Source organism: Berghia stephanieae, chromosome 1 (genome assembly GCF_034508935.2).
Source record: "Berghia stephanieae isolate SIO BIC M18660-M18661 chromosome 1, UCSD_Bste_1.3, whole genome shotgun sequence".
Taxonomy (NCBI): domain Eukaryota; kingdom Metazoa; phylum Mollusca; class Gastropoda; order Nudibranchia; family Aeolidiidae; genus Berghia; species Berghia stephanieae.
In genome coordinates this window covers 34882597-34910586 of record NC_088360.1, presented here as the reverse complement: position 1 = coordinate 34910586, position 27990 = coordinate 34882597, and the positions used below count along the sequence as shown (strand labels likewise).

Genomic DNA, 27990 nt, shown 5'->3' with positions numbered 1-27990 from the left:
GTTTATTTGACGGAATCGCTTCACTTTTTTTCTCTTACGAATCACGTACACGAGTCATGTGACTGTGTTTGTTATTCGTTATGTCACAAATCGAGTGACAAACAAGGCACGTACCACTGAAGCGTAATTTGTTGTTGTCGAAGGGTGAACAATCATGTTTCCCTCTTATCTCATCTGGTAGATTAGATAGTCTTCGACCTCATTCATCTCAGGGCCCAAGTCAGTATGCTTAACTAGATATTAAGTATACATCACCAATATGTGATTCTAATCATTTGCGAAATCTACTCGCTACTCACGTCGCGGCGCAGAGGCATAAGTGAAGTGAGTGATAGGCAACGATTGAACTTATTCAATTCAGATCCCGGTCAGTCAGTGTCAGAATCCTATTCCCATTGAGTCAAAAAGAGATTCGCGTGTCGCAGAGACCAGGACAACGCGATGTATTCAACTTTCTTCTTCATCATAACTTTTCTGTTTGGAATCTCAAGTGCCATAGTTTGGTACGAGCCACAACAAGTCCACATTGCTACAGGTAATTGAATTGAACAAGTTTTAAAAAAGTTTATTGTCGATAAAAAAACAAACCCATTATCATCATCACCACTACCACTACTACAACAATCTCCACCGCCACATCACCAACACTACCACCCCACTGCAACTGCAACCACCACCACTTCAACTTCATCATCATCATCATCATCATCATCACTCACACTAACACCACTACCTCTGCAACCACCACCACCACTGCATCATCATCATAACTACCGCCACTGCTACAACTATTACTACCACCACATCATCATCAATAGCACTAGCACTTTTACTTTACCACCTCCTCCACCACGTCATCATTACTACCACCACTGCTGCAATCACCACCACATCATCATCGCCAGCATCAGTAACAGTACAACTTGTAGTTTAGTGAGCAGCAGCAGTTGCAGTCAAATTGTGACCCAACTCGTCCATAGGAAAGTTGTGACTGGAAATTGCCGTTTGCGTTTTGGGGGGTTCAATTAAAGATGCATAACTTCGTTAAAAAGAGGAATATCGCAGATATTTTGGTATCATTATTTTCGTCTTTCAATTTCCTTTTAAATGGTTTCAATTAAGGAAAAATCCATTGAAAATTCCAGAAGTTATATGAAGTTAAAAATTGGCAAGTTTCAAATGCATTTATTATAATTTTATTTACAACGTCTGTTTTTAAAATAAAAACGCTTGTTTTTAGAATAACATCTAAACTTTATTCATGCCAAATTGCAGGGCTCTATATCTATGCGCAGACACTTTTTAACTATGATAAGTTTTTGTCTCCCTGCACGGGGCGGCAACCTTAGAAAATGTGATATTATTAAAATGAATAGAGTCCTCAAATTTGGAAAGAATATTAATATTACGGCAGACTCAAAAAGATATGAATTTGAAACCATGTCAAAAACCCTTTGTAATTAGAAATTGAATAAGATAGTAATAGATGAAAGTCATAATCTGTACCCTCAAACCAAATGGAGCAATAGACGTTGTAGGCTGCTGCGCTTAAAAGCAAATAAAGAATGCTATAACTATAACAAATCTTTCTTATCCGCTGCAATTAGGAATTATCAAATGTCATTTATTTAGTTATGTAGTTCTAATGCTTTTCATTTATAATTAATACCATTATTTCTGACATCTTTAATTAATGTGGGAGAACATAAATATACGAGCGAGTGTGAGAATGAATGATCTGAATGTTTTCTACGGCACTAAATGCCAACTACCTCTGATACGTTGTTATTGTTTTGTTGTATAATCATCTATCCTGCTAAAATCTTATCTTTTACCTCGAGCATGTAAAACACAATGTAATTTCCTGTTTTGGATTAATAAAGTTCATATTATCTTATCTTATCTTATAAAGAACCGTTAATTATGATAATGATTTTTTTTTAAATACACGATTTAAAAAGTCTGTCAAGCGTTGAGAAACGACATTTTAAAAAATGCAGAGCACGTTAACTATTTATAGATTTCTTTGTCCTGTTTGGTTACGTAACATTTTTTCATTAGATTCCAACGTGCTTATTGAACCATATGTGGGATACCTGAGTACCCAAATAGCAGTATTCGATTACGTTATTTCAAGAATAAAAAAGAATCACTTCGATTCCAAAATGGCTGACTATTGTTGACGTTTTCTACTTAACAAATTATCATTAGCAATCTACAATACACTACAAATGGCGACGAGCATCTAGAACCCAGATAAGTGCAATAACGTTTACATGTATTTTCATTCTACCAAGCCATAAAACTATAGTCTATTGACAGACTACTACCAACTATTGAGCTTGCATTCTCCAGTCTTGTACGTGTACATACCAACATGCCAAGACCCGACACCTTCAACGAAGGACTAGAGTCCTTCACAAACTATAAAGAAAGACTGGATGCGTTTTTTGTTGCAAACGACATTGCCGAACAGAAACAAACAGCAACTCTGCTATCATCCATCGGGGCTAAAACGTACAACACACTACGATGTTTGACGTCACCCGACCTTCCCTTTAGTAAAAGTTATGAAGAACTTTGCAAACTGCTGTCCAACCATTACTGCCCCCCTCCACTTGAGATAGTTGAAAGATTCAAGTTTCATAAACGCAGTCAAGCGATGGACGAATCGCTTCCGGATTTTTTAGCATCCATAAAACGGTTGGCTGAACACTGCAAATTCGGAGACAATTTAAAAATGTCTCTGCGTGACAGATTTGTTTGCGGAATACGCGATGAAACCATACAAAAGAGACTCTTGCAAGAGCCAAATCTCACTTTAGAATCTGCAACAGCTTTGGCACTTGCAATGGAAACTGCCCAGCGAGATGCAGCGGAAATCCACACAACAACATCCGGCAAATCAACAGCTGATCTCAACATTATAAAAACAAATCAGCCTTTACCTACTAACAGAAGACATAACTCACAAACATATCCACCATGCCAATCATGTGGGAAAAATAACCACAGGAGAGCCGACTGCTACCTCCGTGATGCAGTGTGTAAGTCATGCAACAAACAAGGACACATTCAGAGAGTGTGTCAGGCCAGGAAGGGCAGCCAACAACAGAGGAGAGGAGGAGACAGAACCTCACAATCCCGACAAGTTCACGAGCTAGATGAAGACAATGTTTCCGAAGATAATTTTACACTGGAAATGTTTCACATGGAAGGAAACACACCAAAAATAAAGGTAGACTTGCAAATCAATAATATTCCTACAAAAATGGAAGTTGACACAGGATCTGCTGTTTCAGTGATGACGAAGAGGGACTTCACAAAAACATTCAAAACCTTCCCAAATTTGGAAAAGACAGCTGTTCGTCTGAAAACATACACAGGTGAAACCATTATTCCACTGGGAAAAATTTCAGTTCATGTAGAACTCAACAATCAGAAGAAAATACTTCCACTCCTTATACTTGACAAAGGCAGCAATCCTATTTTGGGAAGAAACTGGTTGGCCGCTATAAAACTGAACTGGCAGAGCATACATCAGATGACGACACCTAAAGATAGATTCAATACAGAAAAATTGAAAGCTCAGTTTCAAGATATATTTTCAGATGGAATTGGAAAAATAAAAGGAATAGAGGCAACACTTCATCTAAAAGAGGGAGCCGTTCCCAAATTCCACAAAGCCAGACCAGTGCCGTACGCCTTAAAACAAAAAGTTGAGAAAGAACTAGACAACTTAGAAGAACAAGGGATAATCACAAAAATTGCAACCTCGGATTGGGCCACACCCATCGTACCCGTATTGAAAAGCAATGGAACAGTGAGAATATGTGGTGACTTCAAGGTAACAGTCAACCCAGCACTTAACACAGAGCATTACACAATGCCAAAAATGGAAGACATGTTAGCTACTTTGGAACAAGGTCAAACATTCTCTAAAATTGATCTGAGACAAGCATACCTTCAGCTCCCTTTAGACAGTGCGTCACAAAAAGTAACAACAATCAACACGTCAAAAGGACTGTATTCCTTCAACCGTTTAGCGTTTGGTATTTCTTCGTCACCAGCAATTTGGCAAAAGACAATAGACACAATCCTCCAGGGAACACCCGGAGTTCAATGCAACCAAGATGACATGATAGTCACAGGGAAAACAAACGATGAACACTGGCAAAATCTGCTACTAGTCCTAGCTAGACTTCAAGAGTATGGACTGAAGGTCAATCTTGAAAAATGCCAATTCTTCCAAGACGAAGTTATCTTTTGCGGTGTCAAAATAACCAAAAATGGCTTGCACAAAACTGAAAACAAGGTCAAGGCCATCATCGACGCACCACAGCCAACAAACAAAACACAACTCAGATCATTCCTCGGGCTTGTAAATTATTACACAAGTGGCTGGAAAATGTAGCTCAAATTGCGAAGCCACTGTACAATCTTCTACAGGATAACACAAAATTTGAATGGTCAACTGAAGCTGATCACGCTTTCATTCAAATAAAAACAATGATCGCTTCGGACAAAGTCCTCATGCGCTACGACCCGATCGACCATTGCGACTCGCCTGTGACGCTTCACCATACGGCATCGGCTGCGTTCTCTCGCACATCACACCAGAAGGCGACGAAAGACCTATTGCATACGCCTCAAGAACCCTCAATAAGGCAGAACAGAATTACTCCCAACTAGACAGAGAAGCCCTAGCTATCACATGGGGTGTTAAAAAGTTCTTCAATTATGTATGTGGCAGGCACTTTACACTAATCACTGACCATCAGCCACTCAAATACATCTTCTCGCCCACAAAACCAGTCCCTGCAATGTCTGCAGCCAGACAACAGAGATATGCAATTTTCCTTTCAGCCTTCGACTACTCAATCGAATACAGGAACTCCAAGTCAAACGCTAATGCAGACGGATTTTCACGATTGCCTTTACCCACCACAAACTCAAGTCAAGAGGCCGATTCAGCAGATGAACTATTCTATACAGAAGTAATAGAGTCCTTACCAGTCAACGCAGCAAACGTTGCCAAAGAATCACGCCACGACAAAACACTGTCACAAGTCATACATTACGTCCAAACTGACAGATGGCCAAACACAGTCAACGAAGAACTGAAACCTTACTTCAACAAACAAAACGAACTGTCAGTGCAACAAAACTGTCTCTTTTGGGGATACAGACTCATCCCTCCACAAAAACTGCATGCAAAAATCTTAAGTGTTCTTCATGAAGGACACATTGGTATAGTCAAAATGAAAAACTTGGCTAGGGGATACTTCTGGTGGCCTGCTATTGACAAACAAATCGAGGCAACTACAAAAGGGTGCCCTGGTTGTGCTTCAGTTCAACCTGATCCACCGAAAGCTCCTCTTCACCCATGGCACTGGCCTGACAAGCCATGGCAAAGAATTCAAATAGACTTCGCGGGACCATTCATGGGATTAATGTTTCTAGTGGTCGTCGACGCCCATTCCAAATGGGCCGAAATAATACCGACATCCAATGCCACATCCATTTCAACAATCAATATATTGAGCAATCTTTTTGCAAGATTTGGTTTACCTGAACAGCTCGTATCTGACAACGGTGTGCAGTTCACATCCCATGAATTCAAATCCTTCACAAAGGTCAATGGAATCAAGCACACCCTTAGCACACCCTACCACCCAGCAACCAACGGGCTGGCTGAGCGAATGGTCCAAACTTTCAAACAAGCAATGAAAGCTTCAAAAGATGAGAAGGGTACCATCCATACAAAACTGGCAAGATTCCTGTTTGCTTATAGGAATGCACCGCACACCACAACAAACGAGAGCCCAGCATCACTTATGTTTGGCAGACATCTGCGAACTCACCTAGACATCATTCGACCAAGCATTCATACAAGAGTATCTTCATGTCAAGACCGTCAGCTTCATACTCACTCTTCTGCCAACACCAGGAACTTCGACAACGGAGACAACGTCCTGGTCCGAGACTACCGCGGACACCAACGATGGCAACACGGCGTAATACATGCCCAAACGGGAACACGCACCTTTGAAGTCAAAACAGCTCCCAGAGCCATATGGAGACGACACTCCGACCAAATTGTTCACACAAACACCCCTCAATCACAAGCAAACCAGCACCAGCACCACTATTGGACATCGTCCCAAACTTCAGAACGACAGAGATACCAACCATGGTTCAAACAACCCCAGCGAATGACCGAGATCCAAATTCTACGCGGTCACAGATCGAGGTCCCGCCCTCACCACATAGAGAATTCCCAAATTCTCTAACTCTCTCTGACAACATGTCACAGAGAACGCAATCTCAAAACAATCACAACACTACAAGTGCACCTTACACTACGAGAAGTGGTCGCAACGTGAGAAAACCTAACAAATTCACACTGTAGGCATGGCCATTTATAAGCCTTAAGCTTGACTATAATATTGGAAGAAATATTCGTGACGTTACGACCACAAACACAAAAACACTTTGCATCTACACAGCCGCATGAAGTTGACACTAGTTAAGACTATTAGAGTCCATTACTGTGTTTTCTTTTATCATTATGAACTGTTGACCACTTCAACTAGTTTAGTTCTACACAGAAGAAACACTTTTTCTTACTCATCATTGATATATGAGATAATTTTTCTTTTTTTTTCTTTCTCATTAACTCTTAATTAATCATTTAAGCTGTATAAAACAAATGTAAGAATGAATGAACCATTATGTAAACCAAAACGAGCGAAAGTATAATAGCTCATTTTTTTTTTTAATCATCTAATTTTTTTTAAGGGGGAGATTGTGGGATACCTGAGTACCCAAATAGCAGTATTCGATTACGTTATTTCAAGAATAAAAAAGAATCACTTCGATTCCAAAATGGCTGACTATTGTTGACGTTTTCTACTTAACAAATTATCATTAGCAATCTACAATACACTACACCATATAATAACGAAATACCGTTTTATTTAGGTATTTATTTTTTAAAATTCCAATTAAGGTAACCTCCTCCTTCTTCTTCTTCTTCTTCTTCTTCTTCTTCTTCTTCTTCTTCTTTTTCTTCTTCATGTTGTAGAGACCTAAACTTTGAGGATTGAACTACATTTGATTTTGAAATAATTAGAATTTCAAAAGAAATAGTTGAAGGATTGTTGAACGTGTCGTTTCATTGGACTTTGGTGCTTGAGGGTGTTATTGGATACAAATAAATGTGATACTGAACGATTAAAAAGACCAGGGCTGTCAGATTCCGCTGCATCATATTTTAGACGAATCCATAGTCACATGGAAAATGGGTAGAAGTTGACGTGTACTTAATTGCAGGCCTGATAAATCAAATTGTTATGTGCTCGATCGTTGTAAGGAAATACTCGCAAACCAACGCAAAGTATTGTCCATTACAACAATTTTAAAACAACCCCATAGCTGCGTTCGGTTTTCAGAAGTGAGTATATGCGTGGCCTTCGTTATACTAGAGTTCACGAAGGCCACGGTATATGCCACATCGGTAAAAGGAATCCTCAAGTTGAAAAAGATACATCTCAAACATTTATAGACACAAATATAAAACTAGGGATACACTTCAGTGTATTATACTTCCTTACTTACGTAGGCATACTTAAAATGACATGATTATTTTGACCTCTCCACTCTGAGTTCCTTGCTTGTGGGCAATCTATTAATAATAATATTGCTATTCACCGCATGGCATGAGGAAGAATTCCACGCTTCGCCTCTCTAGATAAATACTTGTATATTTTGCTCATTGTGACAAATTTGCATGTTTAATCCATATTGTTATAAGTTTTTTTATGAATGTAAAAATCATAACAGGAAGCTACGCCTCTGGCTTTTAAGTATTAATTGTAACAATTGTTTATGTCAAGTGTGTACAAAGTGTACAATTTGCTGTGTCATTTTGTGGCAATGTTAGTGAGTAGTGCACATGAATCTCGTGAAAAGTAAACCTCTGGCCAAGCCTTTGTGGAGTGCAGTGATCGTAATGACAAAAGAATCCACTGTATATAATATTGTTATTGTCAACCACCCAAATGTTCACTCATTTCAGACCCTTCGTTTTTATATACCGTAAAGAAGACAAATCCCAAAGTATGGTACTATAACCGATGCAGAAAAAAAGGTTTAACGTCATTAACAATTCTAGTGTTCAAACAATTATCATTAAAATCCATCAGAAGATTTGTGAAGATACCAACGTCAACGCATGCGCACAGCTTGTGGAACGGACTATAATAGTTTCTCTATCTGTTATCAGCTTCATTGTCAATGACATTATCCTAATTAGGTTAATGATTATCTTCATGATAATGATTTATTATGTATCATGTGGTCGTCCTGACCATGAATATAAAGTGAATAAGTTTTCAATATAAAAGATTGAGATCACTATAGAGAGTATGAATCTAAGCATTACACATGGGTTGGCTTTACATTTTTTAAAGAGGGTGCAAGAAAAAAAAACCCAGAAAAGTTTAGAAGACTGTAACCGCTGGACCATTACTGATGCAAGTCTGAAATTTCACCGTAATCAAACCAATTTATTGAATTTTATGCACACAAAATTTCAACAACAAAAAAAAAAGAAATATGAGAAATATTTGACGATTGTTTTAATAGACATTCCCATAACGAAGATTTTGATGTAATTATCACATTTTTATGTCAGATGTCGATCCCCCATTTTACTTTATGATTGTGCGTAGCCCCAAGATCTAATTGGTTTTCCTTTGTTTTAGATAATTATTCGATTCCGTGAAATGTGAATTGACTCTTTTAGTTCTGCTTTTTTGTAAAACTTTGTACGACTTTTATACACTGGTTTTATGACATTAAAATATAAAGATATTTCCAACTGCAATCGGACTAATATTACAAGAAGGTCCCCACAAAAGTATAACTTGAAATTATTAAACAATTCTGCTGATTGTATTAAATTATAACTTTATTTAATAAATAAGAAATCTCAAAATAAAATGAAAAGGTTTTGATAATAATATAACATGCCTATATTTGTTAACACATAAAGACAATACAATACACACTCAACCAAATCTTGTCTTCTTGTTGTCTCGGGTTTGCTCTGCTGTTTTCTTGTAGTGGTGTTGGTCTGTGAAGAAGATGTGTAGTAGAGATACTTCTTCAATTTTTACCGGCCACGAACCCAACAAATATTGAGCATTGTTTTTATTATGCCGTACATTCTTTCAAAAGATCATTGGTCTCTGGGTGTCATGGTGTTGAGAATATTTGTTTGATTCCCATTAGTTTCATGGTCACGGCATGATGTGCAAGGTAAACAGATCCGTTGTCTGATAATATCTCGTTAGGTATACCTAAGCGTAAAAATATTGTCATGAGTGCTTCGGCTATATGGTCTGATGTCGTTGATTTAAGTGCGACCGCCTCTGGCCAGTATGTAGCATAATCAAATAAAAGTTAAAATTTGTGTGTTATTTCTCTCGGACTTCGGTGGTAAAGGTCCAATTATGTCTATGCTGCAGTGCGAGAATGTTGTTTCTATCGGCTGTGTCGGCAGTAAGGGGTGCTTCGGCACTCTACTTTTCGCAACTCGCTTTTGAATGGTCCGGAGCTTCGTTTAAGTGTTGACGAGCTACTTACATTACCTGACGCAATTTAATCGTGCGCAATAGCTAGTATTTTGTCATTGATCTATACGGTATATCGTTTTCAATATTGCATTTTGTTTTGTATTTGTAGTTTTGTCAACAAGCTTAAAGTAATTTCTTATGGAATCATCTTCCTTCTATGCCTTAACATCATCATTGTGATCAAAGTTTTGTGGCTCTAGTGAAATAGCCATTGGTGGCTCTTGTTGTTTGATCATAGATCTAGTTTCTTCTGGGCAAGCTATTTGTTGCGCAAGTTGTAATTCTTCAACATTTTCGGCATTGTCATTAGCACCTTTTATATTACCAATTATCAAATCGGCGACTTGGTTTTGTTAAAAGACAGCATTCTACTTTGCCTGTGTAATATGGTGACTCTATGTAAACATTTGCGGTGTCAAATGTTTCAACGTTACCACTGAAGGTTATGCACTGAACTTTATTTCCAGTTTTATCTTCATCTTTGACATCCTGAATCCCTGAGTGTAGCGCATTCTAAACCGTTTACTTTGCCTTTGCTAAGCTTAAGTGAACCTTACGGTATGCTGTGTGAGTAGAGACATTCCCTTCACACAATAAACATTTATGTTTTCTGATGATTAGATCAGATGTTTGGAGTGAGTATTGCTTATCGTAGCATTAGCTTTGTCCGCACGTTGAACTTTGTTGTTTCTATTTTTGGGGTAACCAACTATTTTGAAACAAACATCTGTTGAACAAAATTGGCATGTGACTTTAGTTTCTTTCTTTTGCTCTGAACAGATGGGTTTGACAATTTGCACGGCTCTCTAGAGTCTAGATAGTATGCGCTTGGCTTGGAAGCTCACAATATTGCCATCCAGAAGTATAACGGACCAACACACAAAACTATGTGTAGCCTTGAACGTTTATAGTCTGGTTAATACAGTTTAGTGAGAATTACTCAAAAACGCGGATGGCAAAAAACAATAACATAGACCTGAGTGACGTCAACTTCATACTATCTATATGTGGGTTTGTTCACGTTGAACTCTGTGTTTTGGTCTTTTGGCTTATTCCCTGTTTTGAAATTAGCTGGTTGATTTGTCAAAGTTATAGATGTTTTACTGGGGTGTGTATTGGGTTGTGGATAGTAATTTTTTCCTCCTGTGGGGGCAAGTATTGAAAAAGTTTTTTTTTCTGCTTAGTGTGGTGTGTTATGTTTTTTTTTGTTTTTTTTTACTGTGTGGAATTTCTCTTCCAGACGTAAATTGTATTTGTTGTGTTTACTGAATAGCTCTTTTGTTTTGAGACGATGTCCCATCTGATGCTGGAGGGGGAGAAAAAACAAACGAGATGAGAATACTAAATAATTTGCGCTCCAAAGAAACTGTCGAGCACTCTATGTGATTCTAGCTAATTCCCCTCAATCATATAAATATATGTGTGTATAGATAATATCATCGATCACTAAGTGCGTGACCTAACACAACCTTTGTGGATAAATGTGGAGACTAACCATGAAAGTAATGTTTAAATTGTGTGTAAATAATGCAAAGAAAAAAAAAGCCAACAAGATTTTGCTAGAAAAGTCCATATATTTCGATTATTAGATGTCAAATAAATGTATGTTATCCCGAGGTAATTTATAAGGGTATTTCTTTTCTTTTCTTTTCTTTTTTTTTTTTTCAAAAGGAAACTTTAAAATCGATGATTATCCCCTCTTCCCCTTGATGATTTAGATAACATAACATTGCATGATTATTTTCTCTTTCACAACACACACACCATTTTTCCCAATAGGATGATGATTACTTTCTATATCTCCCCAGGTTCCTCAGACCAAATGATAGTAGTATGGAACACCATTAATGACACACAAGACAGCCGTGTTCTCTACGGGAAGAACAGTCGTGCCTTGAACCAAGAGGCTGTCGGAACACGATCCAAATTTGTTGATGGGGGCAAAGAGAAGAGAGTTCAATTTGTTCACACTGTCACCCTCGCTGGTCTAGCTAATGACACTGTTTACTGTGAGTCTTCTTCTTCTTCTTCTTCTTCTTCTTCTTCTTCTTCTTCTTCTTCTTCTTCTTCTTCTTCTTCTTCTTCTTCTTCTTCTTCTTCTTCTTCTTCTTCTTCTTCTTCTTCTTCTTCTTCTCTTCTCCTTCTTCTTTTCTTCTTCTTCTTCTTCTTCTTCTTCTTCTTCTTCTTCTTCTTCTTCTTCTTCTTCTTCTTCTTCTTCTTCTTCTTCTTCTTCTTCTTCTTCTTCTTCTTCTTCTTCTCTCTTTTTATTATTATTATTATTATTATTATGATTATTATTATTATTATTATTTTTAAAAAAAATCAAAGTAGTGTACAATATTTGTGTAACATCTGAAATCAACAAAGCCGTACAAGATGTTACGTACCAATTAAGACTTCAGAATATTTATCAATCCCAGAATGTCAATTGGATTTTTTGCCCAAGTTAAAGTGTTCAAAACAATTTTTTTTGTTGAACTGGAAACAGTTTGGCATATAGTGGTATTGTCTTCCCTTTGTACCCAGGAGGTACTGAGTTTGAAATCCCACCTCGCCAAATAGAGGGAACTTAAGTTTTGTTTGTTGCTGTTTCTTATTATTGTTTATTATTATTATTATTATTATTATTATTATTATTATTATTATTATATTATTATTATTATTATATTATTATTATTATTATTATTATCATTATCATTATTATTATTATTATTATTATTATTATTATTATTATTATTATTATTATTATTATTATTATTATTATTATTATTGGTATATAACGAGAAGGATGAGATAATCAGATATAGGGTGAATCTGTTCCTGCTGTCATGCCCGTATTCTAGGATACAGATGATTAATTTTATAAATTCACAGTGAAACTCAGGTTCAAGGGACAATATTATATGAAATAATCAAATAACAATCAAGTAATTCCTAGTGGAATCTGATCAGAGTGCTCAAATCCTATTCATCCTCTTCTTCTTCTTCTTCTTCTTCTTCTTCTTCTTCTTCTTCATCTTCTTCTTCTTCTTCTTCTTCCTCTTCTTCTTCTTCATCTTCTTCTTCTTCTTCAGTTACATGTGAAATGATATTTCATTTGTTCATTTCAATCTTTTTCAGATTACATGGTTGGCAGCAAGCAATATGGGTTTTCGGACATTTTTTCATTTAAGACGTGGCCAGCAGGTGATAAATGGGGTCCAAGCCTTGCCATCTATGGGGATCTGGGTAATGAGAATGCCCAGTCTTTACCCAGACTGCAAGTTGAAGCTGCGCGAGGAATGTATGACGCCATTTTACATGTCGGTAGGTAAAAACTGCTTTGTTGTGAGGGTTGAACAGTACTTGTGTGTTCAGACAGAGTTGTTTGATTGTTTGCACGTTTGGTTGATGCGGTAGGGGCACATATTTTTTTCACAATGCTCCAAAGTTTGAAATATTCTTAGCAAGCATTGACAGCTTTTAAACTACCTAATTGATATATAAAACGAGCTGAATGAAAAATTTTCCTTAGTTTGCTTTGTTCCACAATTGATTTGTTATACAAAGTTCAGGAACAAATTTTTACTCTGGCCCATGTTGTTTTCATTTTTACATTTTTGCTCAATGGCCATAACTTCACCAGCAATTTTCTGTCTGGATTTAACTACATATTTTATAATAAGTATTCTAGAATGAGTTCGCTTTATTTGGACTATCAGCCAGCTATAAACTTTTGATTATGGCTGGTCAACCTAGTGTTTCTTTGAAAAAATCAAAAAACTTTTCACATCATTTAGGAGCACGGATCCCATTAGACTACAAAGGCCTCTTCTGAGGCAATACATTGAAATCAAACGCAAAGATTAAAGTGGACTGAGCCTGACTTCCTCTGCGATTTTGGGTTTTTAAAAATTTTCTCCCAAAACTCACATTTTGCGCACCTTACAACATTGACTGCTGTTAATGTCTGATGTTTTATATACATACTAATCGATTTCCTTCAAAAATGCAAGTTTGTTGAGTAAACATTATTTGATTTCAGGTATTGTACTAGCTTTCATATTTTTATTTTCAATAATTTATACAGTTAAAAAAATTATTTTCAGGGGATTTCGCTTACAATATGGATGTGGTAAGTACCTCCTTACTCAATGAAGAATAAATATAAATTGTACATTATCTTGCTGTTTGCTATTATTATTATTATCATTTATTTATATTTATTTATTTATTTATTTTTGCCTTATTTGAGTATATCATTTTGCTTTGGTGAATTTATTTGGTTCAAATTATCATAGATCACTTAAAGTAACATTTTTTACGATAGTAATTGACTTTTTTCATCTGACTTATTGAATTCTCTCAATGATTTTGGTGTAATAGAGTTAGAGCATCACTTTAAAAACTATTATGCTATTATTATTCTTTCAGGACAATGCCCAGGTGGGAGATGAGTTCATGCGTCAGATAGAACCACTAGCTGCCACCTTGCCTTACATGACTTGTCCTGGAAACCACGAGGAGGCTTAGTATGTCGTTATATTTCCCTGTTTCCGTTTGTGCCTCGGGAGGGTATATTTAGATAAATGATTGGGTTTATTGAAACTTATTATCTATCTACTTACTCCTCTTTTTTTTTTCTCTCACTCACCTCTCTCTCTCTCTCTCTCTCTCTCTCTCTCTCTCTCTCTCTCTCTCTCTCTCTCTCTCTCTCTCTCTCTCTCTCTACACACACACACACACACACACACACACACACACACACACACACACACACACACACACATTCTCTTCTCTTTTCTCAGCTTAATGCATTATTATTATTTTTTTATCGAGATGGGATCAATTATTCTCTTTTCCTATTTTTCCTCATCATGTTATTTTTTCTGTTTTAAATTTGATAGAATTGATATGGTGTGGGGTCGGATGCTTGATTGGTATTGGAAGAAATACAAGCTATCTGTCTGTCGAGCAACAATTTGTTGCAGTATGATTTTACTCAGGCTAAGGTTTCAACGCTTTCAATAAGCATGTTAAGACAAATACGATGGTTCTTGAATGTAAGGAGATTGTAGAACAAATATGCAGCTATTATGAGTGGAAGGTAAACAAAAAATGCACTTCATCTTTTTTATTTTTTTCCATATATGTACATGATTAAATTTAAAGGGGAGTGATTAGGCATCCTATGACCACTATGGGTTGATACAGATATGGAAGAGGCTGAAAAGTCTTTTCCAGTAATCATTTATATAAGTTGTGGTGGAGCACAGTATAGCTGTGGATCCTTTTATGTGTGTTGAATCCTAGCCTTTAGAATTATTGCATTGAAAACTTTTATAAGAAATTTTTGATAGAAAATGAACACAAACAAAGATTAGACATTAAGAAAAGAAAATGAGAGACAAGAGTATCAGTTTATTAAATACATATAGATATGAGTTACACACTACCTTATAAAGTACTAGTAATGATTGTTTTCTTGATCAATCAGGGTTGCTCGATAATGATTGCACGTTTTTGAAATCAAACTAATGAATTATTTCAACTTTGTCCATCTAGCAACTTCTCCAATTACAAGAACCGTTTCCGTATGCCAGGAGATGTCAATCAGAGAATGTACTACAGGTAAATTAGTTGATCATCAATATATGAAAACAAATGTGGCCCATCATGTTTTAGACTATGCTCCTGACCCGCTGTCGTTGGTGCAAAGGTGAATCCTTACCATACTCAGTTGTAAAACAAGTTCCTGACCTTCACAATATTGTCTCTGAATAAAAAAAAAAAAATCAAAGTTGCCTTCGGGCATCATCCCTTGTCCTACATGTTAAGTGTTACTGTTGGCCTTTGATCCATTTGAATGCATTTAGTGAATATTGAGATAAGTAAAAATGCTCGAGTTTAAAAGTGCACATTCTTTAATGAATTGCATTTGCTATTAATGCAGGTTAGGAGATATTGAGCTTTTTGAGGAATTCTCGATTTTGTAAAAAGGTTGATTGATATCATCTTTGTATAAAGTATTCATGGGACAGTCTTTTTTTTTTTAATTTGAAAATGAAAAAAAAAAAACATCTATAAAAATTAATATAAAAAAAAAAAAATTAAAGGAAAACATCCACCGATCCTTCATAGTCAGGAGACCTATATACCTAAACTTTATCCTCATTTCTGGGTCATGAAATAAAAGTAACAATTTTGTTTGCCATCATTATAGTTGGACATTGGCCTCTTCCAATGAGTTTTCCACCCAATGTGATTTATGTTTAACTATGTAATATTTTCTAGGATAGTGGATTTAGTAAAATTAATTTTTAAAAATAAAAATCAGAATTCTGAACTCCTGAATTTTGTTTACTACATGTCTCCTGCTATTTGAAAGGTTTCTACCCTACAATCACTGCTTACCGATATCTAATTCCATCTGTGTATTATACTAAAGTGTGTGTCTGCCCATGAACTAGAAGTCGGTGTACATTTTATTCTAGTTTAAGAATATATCCATATATCGTTTTGTGTTCTTTCTTTATTTTTTTCGTAGTTTCAAAATGGGTCCAATTCGGTTCATATCCACGGCAACAGAGCTGGTTTTCTTCCCCCAGTATGGTTTGGTGCCCATAGTTGAGCATTACGAATGGTTGGAAAATGAACTCAAGGTCTGTAAACAATTTATTGTGCCTTTTTTTCTATACTCTTGTAAAATAAATTCATGCTTTTATATTGAAAATCAATTTGTTGTGATAGTTTTATAGATTATTTGTTTATTATGTTATGGCATTTATCGACCTATATAGATTTAATGAAAGCATTCTTTTTGATTCAATTTTTCAGGATGCCAACAAACCTGAAAACCGTGCAAAGCAACCATGGGTGATTACATTTGGACACCGGCCCATGTACTGTTCAAACACTGACAATGATGATTGTACTCATCATGAGAGTCTAGTAAGTCGAATGATCATATTTTATTAGATTGTTTTGATTAGATATCTCCATTTTTATATTTTAAGACATCTAGAATTGAAGGTAGTAAAATGACAGAAGGTCAAAGATTTTATTTACTCAATAGCTGTTGTTGTTGTGTATGTTTTACCATTTATCTGAAAATAATTGTCTCTAAAAAAAACCCAGAAGATCTTTGTCTTTGGCATAGTTTTCCATCTTTTGTAATTAAGTCATGCTGCTCGAGTTCAAAATTATATTTTATCAATTTACAGATTCGTACTGGAATCCCGTACCTTCACATCCTTGGCTGGGAAAAAATGTTCTATGAGAATGGAGTGGATATTGCACTGTGGGCTCATGAACATTCTTATGAAAGACTTTGGCCTGTCTACAATAGGAAGGTGTGGATGCTGTTCTTTGACAAAATATAATAACATGAATACTGTTGATCTAAGAGATGAAAGAACAACAAAACAAAAGCAAAATAACCATATTCTCTGTGTTCATTCCCTATAACTAGAGGCTATATAGAGTGATAAAGGCTTAGAGAAGTATTTTCAAACATCTTAAATGGCAACGTCATAGCTAGGATTACCAACTGAGTGGGATTAAACTAACTTTGAAAATTGCAAAATTGCTAACATTCTTATTGTGTTATTTAATAGTTTACTCTACTTGTCAACATAGTTGCAGAATTTATTTTGTTTTATCTTGTTTGTTATTTCTGATGTAGGAAACATATGTAGAAATGCTTTCTATTGAGTAGTTCGAGCCTAATTTTGATTTTCCGAGTATAAATTTTTCTTGTACTATTTTACGGATACCTCCAGGTTTTGAATGGCAGCACGGAACAACCATACACCAATCCAAAGGCACCCGTTCACATCATCACAGGCTCTGCCGTAAGTAAACTAGAATGCTGTCATGTCTAGCCATTATTCTTTTGTCAGTTTTCTTTTCATTACTTGTGTAGACAATTATTATCAAGGATCAGTTTTTCTGTCAAACATGTGAGTAGATAAAATTTAACTTATTGGTAACATTTTTTTTAGCAACTTACCACCACTGAAAGTGAGAATCATTCAAGAATCATGCAAAATTTTAAAACAAGAAAAAGAAAAACATTAATTTGTCAGGTAAGAAATGAGAAAATGATACTGTAATGGCAATCATTCTCATTCATATTTCACTTCTTTTCTACACAAATAAATGGATGACTCTTATTGCACGTCAATCCAAACTGATTTCCTGCAGTAGATGAAAATTATACTTTTAGAAGCTGATGCATTCGATATGATATGAAAAATAGACATATCAGGCAAGGTAGTGATGATAGTTTAAAAAGTTATAATTGCTTGAAAAAGATGGAGAAAAGGGGCTACAGGAAAGTAGTGAACAATTTTAAAACTACACAGTACAGGCCAGTAAATAATCCGACTATTGTCGGATTTCCAGCAGTACGATTTTGGTCTATATATTCTGTTAAGTGCTAAGATATTTTTTTTTTAGATTAATAGTAAAAATAAAATTTGTAACGTCAAAGAACAGAATCAACAAACAAAAAAGAAAATAAAAGAGTTTTATTTCATTCCTCGAAAAAATCAGATTTTATTCCGTTTCAAACCCCGACATTAATAAGAAAAAACTTTTTATTTGTCACATCAAAGACAAAACAAAATTAGACCATCTATCAGTTAGCTATATTATCATGCGACCTACATGCTCTGCTAGATGTGGATGTATTCATTGCCTGAGTCGTCTAACACACACCTAGTCAGTAAATAACTAGTACGCACAACGTGTGTCAAACCGGGCCATTTCTCTCTATTTTGCTACAGACACACATGCATTTCTCTGTCTCTCTTTTCTCCTCCCCATGGTATTTATGTATCAGTCTAAATGTCAACTGGGAAAAAAAAAATGTGAAATAATTATTTTTCTTCGAAATATATATTCTTCTTCGTAAACTCTCATTGGAAGTAACCTATTCTTTCCTCACGACCGTGATTGTTTTAATTTTTCTCTTTTTCCTCCTTCACACACGACCGCACCACCACCACCTCCTCTTCTTCTTCTTCTTCTTCTTCTTCTTCTTCTTCTTCTTCTTCTTCTTCTTCTTCTTCTTCTTCTTCTTCTTCTTCTTCTTCTTCTTCTTCTTCTTCTTCTTCTTCTTCTCTTCTTCTTCTTCTTTTCTTCTTCTTCTTCTTCTTCTTCTTTTCTTCTTCTTTTCTTCTTCTTTTCTTCTTCTTCTTCTTTTTCTTCTTTTCTTCTTCTTTTCTTCTTCTTCTTCTTCCTCTTCTTCTTCTTCTTCTTCTTCTTTTCTTCTTCTTCTTCTTCTTCTTCTTCTTCTTTCTTCTTTCTTCTTCTTCTTCTTCTCTTCTTCTTCTTCTTCTTTCTTCTTCTTCTTCTTCTTCTTCTTCTTCTTCTTCTTCTTCTTCTTCTTCTTCTTCTTCTTCTTCTTCTTCTTCTTCTTCTTCTTCTTCTTTCTTCTCTTCTCTTCATTCTTCTTTCTTCTTCTTCTTCTTCTTCATTCTATCATCGTCTTCTTCTCTTCTTCTTCTTCTTTTCTTCTTCTTCTTCTTCTTTTCTCTTCTTCTTCTCTTCTTCTCTGTCTTCTTATTCTTCTCTTCTTTCTTCTCTTCTTCTTCTTCTTCTTTTCTTCTATCTACTTCTTCTTCTTTCTCTTCTTCTTTCTTCTTTTCTCTTCTCTTCTTCTTCTTCTTCTTCTTCTTCTTCTTTTTCTCTCTTCTCTTTCTTCTTCTTCTTCTTTTCTTCTTCTTTTCTTCTTCTTCTTCTTCTCTTCTTTCTTTCTTCTTCTTCTTCTTCTTTTCTTTTCTTCTTCTATTTCTTCTCTTCTTCTTTCTTCTTCTTCTCTTCTCTCTGTCTTTTTTCTTCTTCACTTCTTCTTCTCATTCTTCTTTTTCTTCTTCACTCTCTTCTTCTTCTCTCTCTTCTTCTTCTTGCTCTTCTTCTGTCTTCTTCTTATTCTTTTAAGAAGTCGAATCAAATAATCAGCTTAAAAATTACAACAACGATGAAGATACGCAGCTTTCTGTCAGTTAGATACCATCCTTCTAAATAGAATTGTTCTCTTCCTTTCATTTTCAACTAATGCCAAAATGGACTCTTCAAATTTATTTTTACCATGATAGGTATTATACAGGTGGGACATACAGGATTGAACTAGTCAATTGACATGTCATATCTGTGTATGTGTTTATTAATTAATCCATATTTTTGCCTGTTGGTCTATTTTCGTTCAAAAGTTCAGCCATTTTCACCAATCATTTCAGCTGACTAACTATGCGATGTAAACAGAAAGTATAAAACAGCATGATTATAAGTCATGTTTCAAATCTTTCTCATATAATTATGAAAATTGTTAAGTCTATGTGTTAGGTTACTTAAAATGGAACTGATCTATTCTCTTTATGTTTATATATTGAGAAGAACATTATGAAGACACTTATACGTCAATTCTTCATTATTATTAACATGAGTATAAGTATAATATACATTTTATATATCTTACTTTCATGCATTGTTCACCAACAAATTATATTACCACATTTTTGTATAAGTCATTGTGGAATTATAATGGTCACTGGTAATAAATAAGACATCCTGTCATTTATTTTCTATATCCAGGGCTGCAGTGAGAAGCACAACCCATTTGTAAAGAATGCTGCAAGTTGGTCTGCTTTCCGTGCCTTGGACTATGGCTACACTCGTATGAAGGTGTACAACTCAACTCATTTATACATGGAACAGGTCTCAGACGACAAGGTAAGTGAATCACATTTAATTTTTTCATCAATTTCAATAATTAGATTGCCAAAGAGAGAATGAGATTCTTTTAAAAAAAAAGAAAAAAGTTGCCAAAAAACATAGGTTTTTTATGAAGAAATTAACAATAGAATTAAATGGAATAAATATTTGGAGGTATCCATGCATTTAAGGCTTACAAAAGAGAAAAGTATAACTTATCGACAGGGGGTCCCCGTAGCTCAGTTGGTAGATCACTCACTTCACACGCAAAGGGACCGAGATCGATCCCAGGTGCAGTTCAGATTTTTTCTGACCCTGTCGTGCACTCAGCAGTAAATGGGTAGCTGGGTCTGTTAGATCTGGCAGAAAGTACTTTGCAATAGACTAGCGGGTATCAAGCAATTGCTATTGTCCATTTGATGCTATAGAAAGCGGGTGGTTGGATGGGAGCATCACCCTTGAATCGTATACCTATGATGTTCGCATGGGTGTACGATCCGATAGTGATGTCGTTTCTTCTTCTCTTTACTAGCCTATCCTGCTTCTTTGGTTTGTGATTGTATTTTGACAGGGGATTTTTTTTTTTCTGTAAATCTTCTGCCTGTTTGTTCTTGGTTATTTATAATTTAGCTTATGATATCTTTAGGTTATGATTTTGATTTACATTTGTACTATTTTTGTTAGTGTTAGATTGCTTGTTTTTTTGTTTCAGCGGTCTCTCATATAACCTCAATTGTGTTGGAAGAGACCTAAAGCAACAAACAAACAAACAAAAATGCTATAGAAACTGGGATAAACTCTGGCTCCATGAGTCAAATGAATCTGAAGGAATACTCTATTTTTTAAATTATTTATTGACATGCTTTATTACCTTGTGAAGAAAGAAAAAAGGTTTACTTATTTGATTTTGAAAATGATGACTTCAGAAGGGATTTTTTTAAAACACGTTTTTTTTTTATTCCTGAATACATCGACTTATAAAGATGATTTTATGTTTTCTATTTTTAAAAAAATGATTCTGTTCACCTGTAGGATGGGACCATAATTGACAAGTTGATGGTGATCAAAGACAAACACGGTCCTTACGAGTATGACCCAACACCCGTCAAGCCTGTAGGGGACTTGAACATGGCCTGGAAAAAATTCAAACACCTCGTCGAGAAAGGAGGAAAGGACCTTTTGTAACATTTAAAAAGTTTTGAGAACTTATTTATCAATGTTTTATAACCAGACTTGCTGTTTTGTTTTTGGTAATGGTAACAATCATGTTTTTGGTAACAGTCACACTGCATCAGTGGAAAATTATCTTTTTGCATGTTGAATGGCATAAACATGATAAATGATTGACTTTTTTTTTTCTTTTTACCGTTGTAAACAAATGACTTTCTTGACTAGTCCTAGTAGCTAAGTTTTATTTTTATTTTATTTGTATACATAACTTGTTTTATTTTTTAAAAATTTATAATTAGTTTGATTAGTACTCAGTTTGGTAATGGTGTGATTAACAGTTTTTGTCAAATGGTCGGTGAGAGATGTGATCTCAGCAGTTGGTTATAACGCCATGAAATCACCATTCCCAACAACGTCGATATAAATAGATTGCATTTTATAATTTTTTTCTTGTTTAAAAATATTGGGGGGGGGGGGGGGGTATATAAGAGAAGGGGTTTTTGTTAGACATGCTGTATATTGCTTTTTCGTATGTAAACGTCAATGCCTTTCAATGTTATAACATTGAAATTCTGTAAACATATGAAAAATATTCCCTTCTATTTTGTGGTGGGATTTACTGCTGGATTTATTTTAGTCATTATTATGATTCTTGGCTTATTTTAAAAATTCCTATCTCTTTAATTAAATGATCAGTGATGATAATCTTCCGCGAATCCGCGGAATTCCAGGATATTTCGATTTTCTCATAAACTTTCCACTGATTTTGCCGTATCAAACACTTTCCTCTGATAAAAGCTCAGGTCAAGTGGTGGATCCGTGAAAATAAACATCATTATGTCTTGTGTCATATTTTGACACGACTGACTTTTTGGTGACACTCAGCCTGCACAAACTGGCGCCAGATGTCAAAATTGAGACAAGGCAATTGATGGTAGAAAAGGAAGGGGGTTGGGGAGGGGTTAAATGAGTAAATTTTATTTGTAAGTAGGTCAAGAGTGGTAGCACAGTTAATTATTATAACTTTCCCCAAATTAGAAAAAAGCCCCATCAATTCAACTACTCTCTCTCTCTCTCTCTCTCTCTCTCTCTCTCTCTCTCTCTCTCTCTCTCTCTCTCTCTCTCTCTCTCTCTCTCTCTCACTCTCACTCTTTTTTTTCTCTTTCTTTTTCACTCTCCCTCTCTTTCACTCTTTCTTTGTCCCTCTTTCTCATTCTGTTTCTCTCTTTTTATCTTTCACTTATCCATTTATCTCTGTCAAATATTATTCTATCAATGTTCATGTTAAATTTATAAACGTCATCTGGTTAAAGATATATGCTAATAATCTGTTACAATTTAAGGAGTGCTCAACTTAAGTTTACTCATTTACTTTATATCTTAGTTTTTACATTGTTTAACAGTTTTAATGTATTAATGATATTTGTGTCTTATTTGTATGATCCGTAACCACTGGGCTACAAAGATATAACAAGTAAAAACAAATACTTTCAGTCCTTTTGACTAAAAGTTGATATTAAATTTCTTGAATAGAAGGTATTCAAAAAATATTTTTAAGGAAATTACAATTCATTAAAAATGTACATAAAGTAAGTTTTATCTCTTCTATTAAGAATAGATGTACACTAGAAGTAGTAATATAATATACAAAACTATGATATTTTATGTTATGATTTTGTTTGAGTTTGACGATGGACCGATACATTTTCCTCCTTTTTGACAAATTGCCATTATCATCACTGAAATTATAAAAGAAAAACCTTTTTTGAATTATGATAGTGAGTTGATTATGTTTTATGAATCAATGATGTTTTTTTTTGATAAATACATCTTTTGCCTGATATTTTTAGTACAAACTGTTAGGTATATTAACATTGGTACATTGACATTCCTCATTCATCACTCTATTTCTTTCTAATAAATCGAAGAAGTGAAGATGTAAATAAAGGGCCATCAAAAAAGCATTTTTGCATGCTTTTTTTTCATCTTTGTAAGATTGTGTGCTTTATTTCTTAGATTGAATGTTTTGTCATGGGAATCAAAAATTTTAATGTAAAAAGCAGTTTTGTAGTTTCTCATAAGGTTTCTTGGCATTCTCCATGCTTTCTGAAATATATGTTTTAACAATTGTTGTTTGATAGGTTTAAATGGTTTATTTGTATAATTTGATTTTCAAGTTTTCCATAAGCTTATTTGAATTTTTCACCCAAATTTGTTATAAGAACTAGTTATTTCCAAAACAACTCAATGGCAGGGAGTGAGATGACTAAGGGTTCCACTTTCAAATTGTACACTTTACTTCAAATCTAACTCTTTTTGACTAACAATCTTACACGTTTTGTTTATTTGAAACTGCCAGCCCCGCTAGATATGTACATATGTTATTTGGCTTAAATTACCCGGTTACTTTATCATGTAATTGTGGTCTCTTTTTTTTTTTCATGGATCCATGAGTTTCTTAAACGAAGTGATTTATAAATTATCAGTTTGATTCACATTTTATTTTTGCATTTTTTGGTGTAATTTTGACTTTATATAATAAGGATTTGACTTGAAAAAGAAAATATGAAAGATATAATATGAATGTGTTTGAAATTTTAAAATTCACTTTAATTTCTCTTACATTAATGGAAACTTATTTTTACGCTAAATTTTTATGCTTTCAACAGTGATTTTTTAAAAGATGTTATCTCTACACATGACTTTTTCCATTATTCCCTAATTTTCTTTCTTTTTAAGATTTTCTTTTTTGATTGTTTGCATTTTCCTCCCCTTCTTATCGATGAAAATTACAAGCTGGTTTATTAAACCTTAATCTTAAGGAGATGTTGATATAATTTCTTAAATTAAGTCCAAATTAAAGGTTTAATTCCAATCAAGAATGTCAACTTTTGATTTAAAGTTATCTTACATAGATTATAGACTTCAAAAATCAATACGCATTTTATTTAGCACATCATCTCAGACTGATTTGATTTTTATTAAATCTTAATGTAATATTTTCTCTAAGCACAGGACCTGTGGTTAGTTGTTCTATGCAACACATGGCACCGAACAAACAAACATTTAGCTGAAAATCCAAAAGTCATTAAATCTCTACCCTCGACAACTATCTGACCCCTGACTGACCTCATTGTGCTACCTGTATGAGCGCTTTTGACTGACCATTTTTTTCAACGGTATGCCAATTCTATTGATGTCTTTAATCAAGCACACTTTAAGATTATGTTTTGGTAAAGAATTGTTTTAGGTGTGAACAAAACGAGATGAAATCAAATTTTATTATGATACCAAACTTTTAACAATCATTTGCGCCTTTGATCGTTAAACCAAAGACAAGTTTAGACATAAAAATTGTAAGAAGACCATAAAAAGTTAGGTTTTGTTGAGTGAAGTATTTAAATAATGTCACCGTACATCAAATATATTTTTGGCTTAAAAGAAAGACAAGTGAATGCAGATTATAGTGCAATAAATTTCTTGTTCAGTTAAGTCACCAAAGCGAAGTTCCTTGCTTGTAAAGTTGAATAATATCCATTCTTCACGAACCTACCAGTGCAAGGAGGCTAGTAAAGCGGAGTGTAGTGTTATCTCCTATCAAGAGTTAATGATCATTGAATCCAACATGTTCGCATGGGTGTACGATCCGATAGTGATGTCGTTTCTTCTTCTCTTTACTAGCCTATCCTGCTTCTTTGGTTTGTGATTGTATTTTTGACAGGGGATATTTTTTTTTCTGTAAATCTTCTGCCTGTTTGTTCTTGGTTATTTATAATTTAGCTTATGATATCTTTAGGTTATGATTTTGATTTACATTTGTACTATTTTTGTTAGATTGCTTGTTTTTTTGTTTCAGCGGTCTCTCGTATAACCTCAATTGTGTTGGAAGAGACCTAAAGCAACAAACAAACAAAAAAATCCAACATAGTTTGTTAAGAGAGTTGCTTTTTAATACTTTTAACACAGTGCAAAGTATAGTGGCATGACTGACTTAAGAATGCTTTCGACCAGCAATGTCGTCAGATATTGCAGTTTCAGCTGTAGTGAAAATTCAATGCTAAATAAATTTAATTATGAATAAACAATGTTACTAATGCAGTTTCTAGAGTCTATTGCATAATCCACATAATAAAGATTAGTTAGATTTAATCTTTTACTTCCTTTTTAAAATCATCCCTCGTGTTAGTGTCGGTCATTATGATGCGATGCTTGTCTTTGAAAAGCGTTTTACATTTGACATTCTTTCTATAGATTACTCTTTAGCACCAGAGAGATTTGTTTCTTTTCGATTTACATAGAAAAATAGTAGTATTATGCTAGAAATCATTAGTTACCGTCTGGATCTGACACTAGTTTATCGGTGGTGTGGGGTTTTGAGGAATTGGGGCAGAAATAATCTCCACATCACCTGTAATGCAAATGATATAGAACCATGTCAACAGGACAAAGAGTGGAAATATCTTTATGGAATTAGACTATTATTAACTTGGATAAAGACAGAGCACTAAGCTTACAATTATAAGTACCAATATTTATCGCGGATGCAGTAAAGTTGTTATTTTCAAATTCTTTTGTCCAAAGAGCAAGATTTGATAGCTGGTATTGTTTGGTCAGATGTTACTTGAGATTAAGAAAAGATAAGAAGTAATTGTTGGTGTCCTTTAAATGATAGAGAACCTGTGATAAATATTGGCTTTATAATATTTATGCTTTTAAAAGACTGATACGGGTTATACAAAACAATATAAAGACATAATTCAAATTATTAACTTCGTCAATAACATAACATTCTTTCACTCTCAAGAATTTTAGCCGATTTCACTTCAAATAACCGTTGCTTAACTGGCAATTCTGTTTTCACTATGATAAAATAGAACATGTTAACTGTCACATAACATAAAAAAATCAAATCTGTACGGTGACATTTTAATACAATAAAATTTTTATTCAATATACTTTTAGTAAAATACTAAATTTTAATTGCATTTTTATTTCATACCGTAATAATTTATTTCTGGATGAAATTTCTTCATTTAAAAGCAGTTTAAAAGAAGAAAGATGGATCTTTAAGTAAACTGCAGAAAAGCTGACTCATATTTGAAAATTTAGTCACAATAATAATTTTAAAATACATGTTTTATGCATAATTTTCATACTCAGTGATCTCACCTTACTCAATCGCCTGCAGCGGTAATTAATTACTCAGTGACAGCTTTATCTCTTGTAATCAGCAAACGGTACTGTCGTTCAGGATCACAGAAACCAGACCTTTTTGCTAAAGGTTCATATTTTCGGCGCCGTGAACAACTGTTTGGAACATGAATCAGGAGAAATAGGGAAAGCTGTCTGAAAGTGGCATTATATTATCTTGTGTGTCGGATAGAGTGCACATAATTATTAACTTACGTCAGAGAGATGTTATGGCAAACTGTACTTAAAGAAAATGTTGATTGATATATCTGATACATTTTAGCCACTCATTATCGTTTAATTTATCTTTTTAATTGAGGAAATAATAGCTTTACACTTACACTGGTAATATATTTGTCCAGATTGGTATTATATGAATTTATTCAGATTTTAAGAAAGCTTTTAACATAGAATTGGATGGATTTCACTACTATTTTTCACTATCTCAAACATGTGTAATGTTACAGTATCTTGATGGTTTTAATTATTGGAAAATTTAGATCGTTGGAAGAAATATCTTTGTGTAATTCAACATTTATGAATACTTTAAACTTATTATTGAAACTGAAACTATTAGAAGGCACGCAAGTCAGATACTTGGAAGTTATATCATAATTTATTATTACTGGGAGATATTTCAAACTGTTACTGGAAGTTATGTCATAAAATTACTGGAAGTTATGTCATAATAATACTGGAAGTAATGTCATAATATTACTTGAAGTTATGTCATAATATTACTGGAAGTTATGTCATAATGTTACTTTAAACCTAGTGAAGTAATTTTTTTCTGATAAGAAATCCATTTATTTATTTCAGTTATTTGTTTGTGGATTGTTTTTATATTTGAGGTTTTTTTTGTTTTTGCTCTTTTTGTTTTGTATTTGTTTAATTTGCATGTTCATTAATTGCCATGTCATATTTGGCGATATATATATATATATATATTTCAGCACTATATATAAAAATGTGATGCACACCACAATACCAAAGCAAAACAGAAAAAGGAACTTAATACGGTTCAACCCGCCGTTTAACAACGCAGCCATTTCAAATATCGGCAAACAGTTCCTTGCACTTATCGATAAACACTTCCCGAAGAACCACCCACTGCACAAAATAATTAACAGAAACAACTTTGTGCGCAAAACATGATACATATTATTACCAACAATGACAGACAAATCATATCCGAACCCAACAATATTAAAATTAAAGATAACTGCAATTGCAGAAAAAGGGACAATTGCCCTCTAAAAGGAAACTGACAAAAAACCGCCATAATCTACAA

At 34.3% G+C, this 27990-nt stretch overlaps 2 protein-coding genes across 2 annotated transcripts in view; one reads left to right on the top strand and one right to left on the bottom strand.

Annotated features, from left to right (window-relative positions):
• Positions 1-7684, bottom strand: part of LOC144972795 (saccharopine dehydrogenase-like oxidoreductase) — a 50474-nt gene extending 42790 nt beyond the window's left edge. The window contains exon 1 of the mRNA XM_078914468.1: positions 7621-7684. The gene's annotated coding sequence lies outside the window, so the exon portion shown is untranslated. The remainder of the gene's footprint in view (positions 1-7620) is intronic.
• On the top strand, positions 65-23196 carry LOC144972790 (acid phosphatase type 7-like). The gene is made up of 12 exons (XM_078914431.1): positions 65-535; positions 11450-11650; positions 12762-12947; positions 13730-13755; positions 14055-14152; positions 15186-15251; positions 16168-16282; positions 16458-16571; positions 16844-16972; positions 17402-17473; positions 20220-20357; positions 21372-23196. The coding sequence occupies exons 1-12, from the start codon at positions 442-444 to the stop codon at positions 21522-21524; spliced, it is 1392 nt and encodes a 463-aa protein (XP_078770557.1). The 5' UTR covers positions 65-441; the 3' UTR covers positions 21525-23196.
• Positions 23197-27990: the final 4794 nt, after the last annotated feature.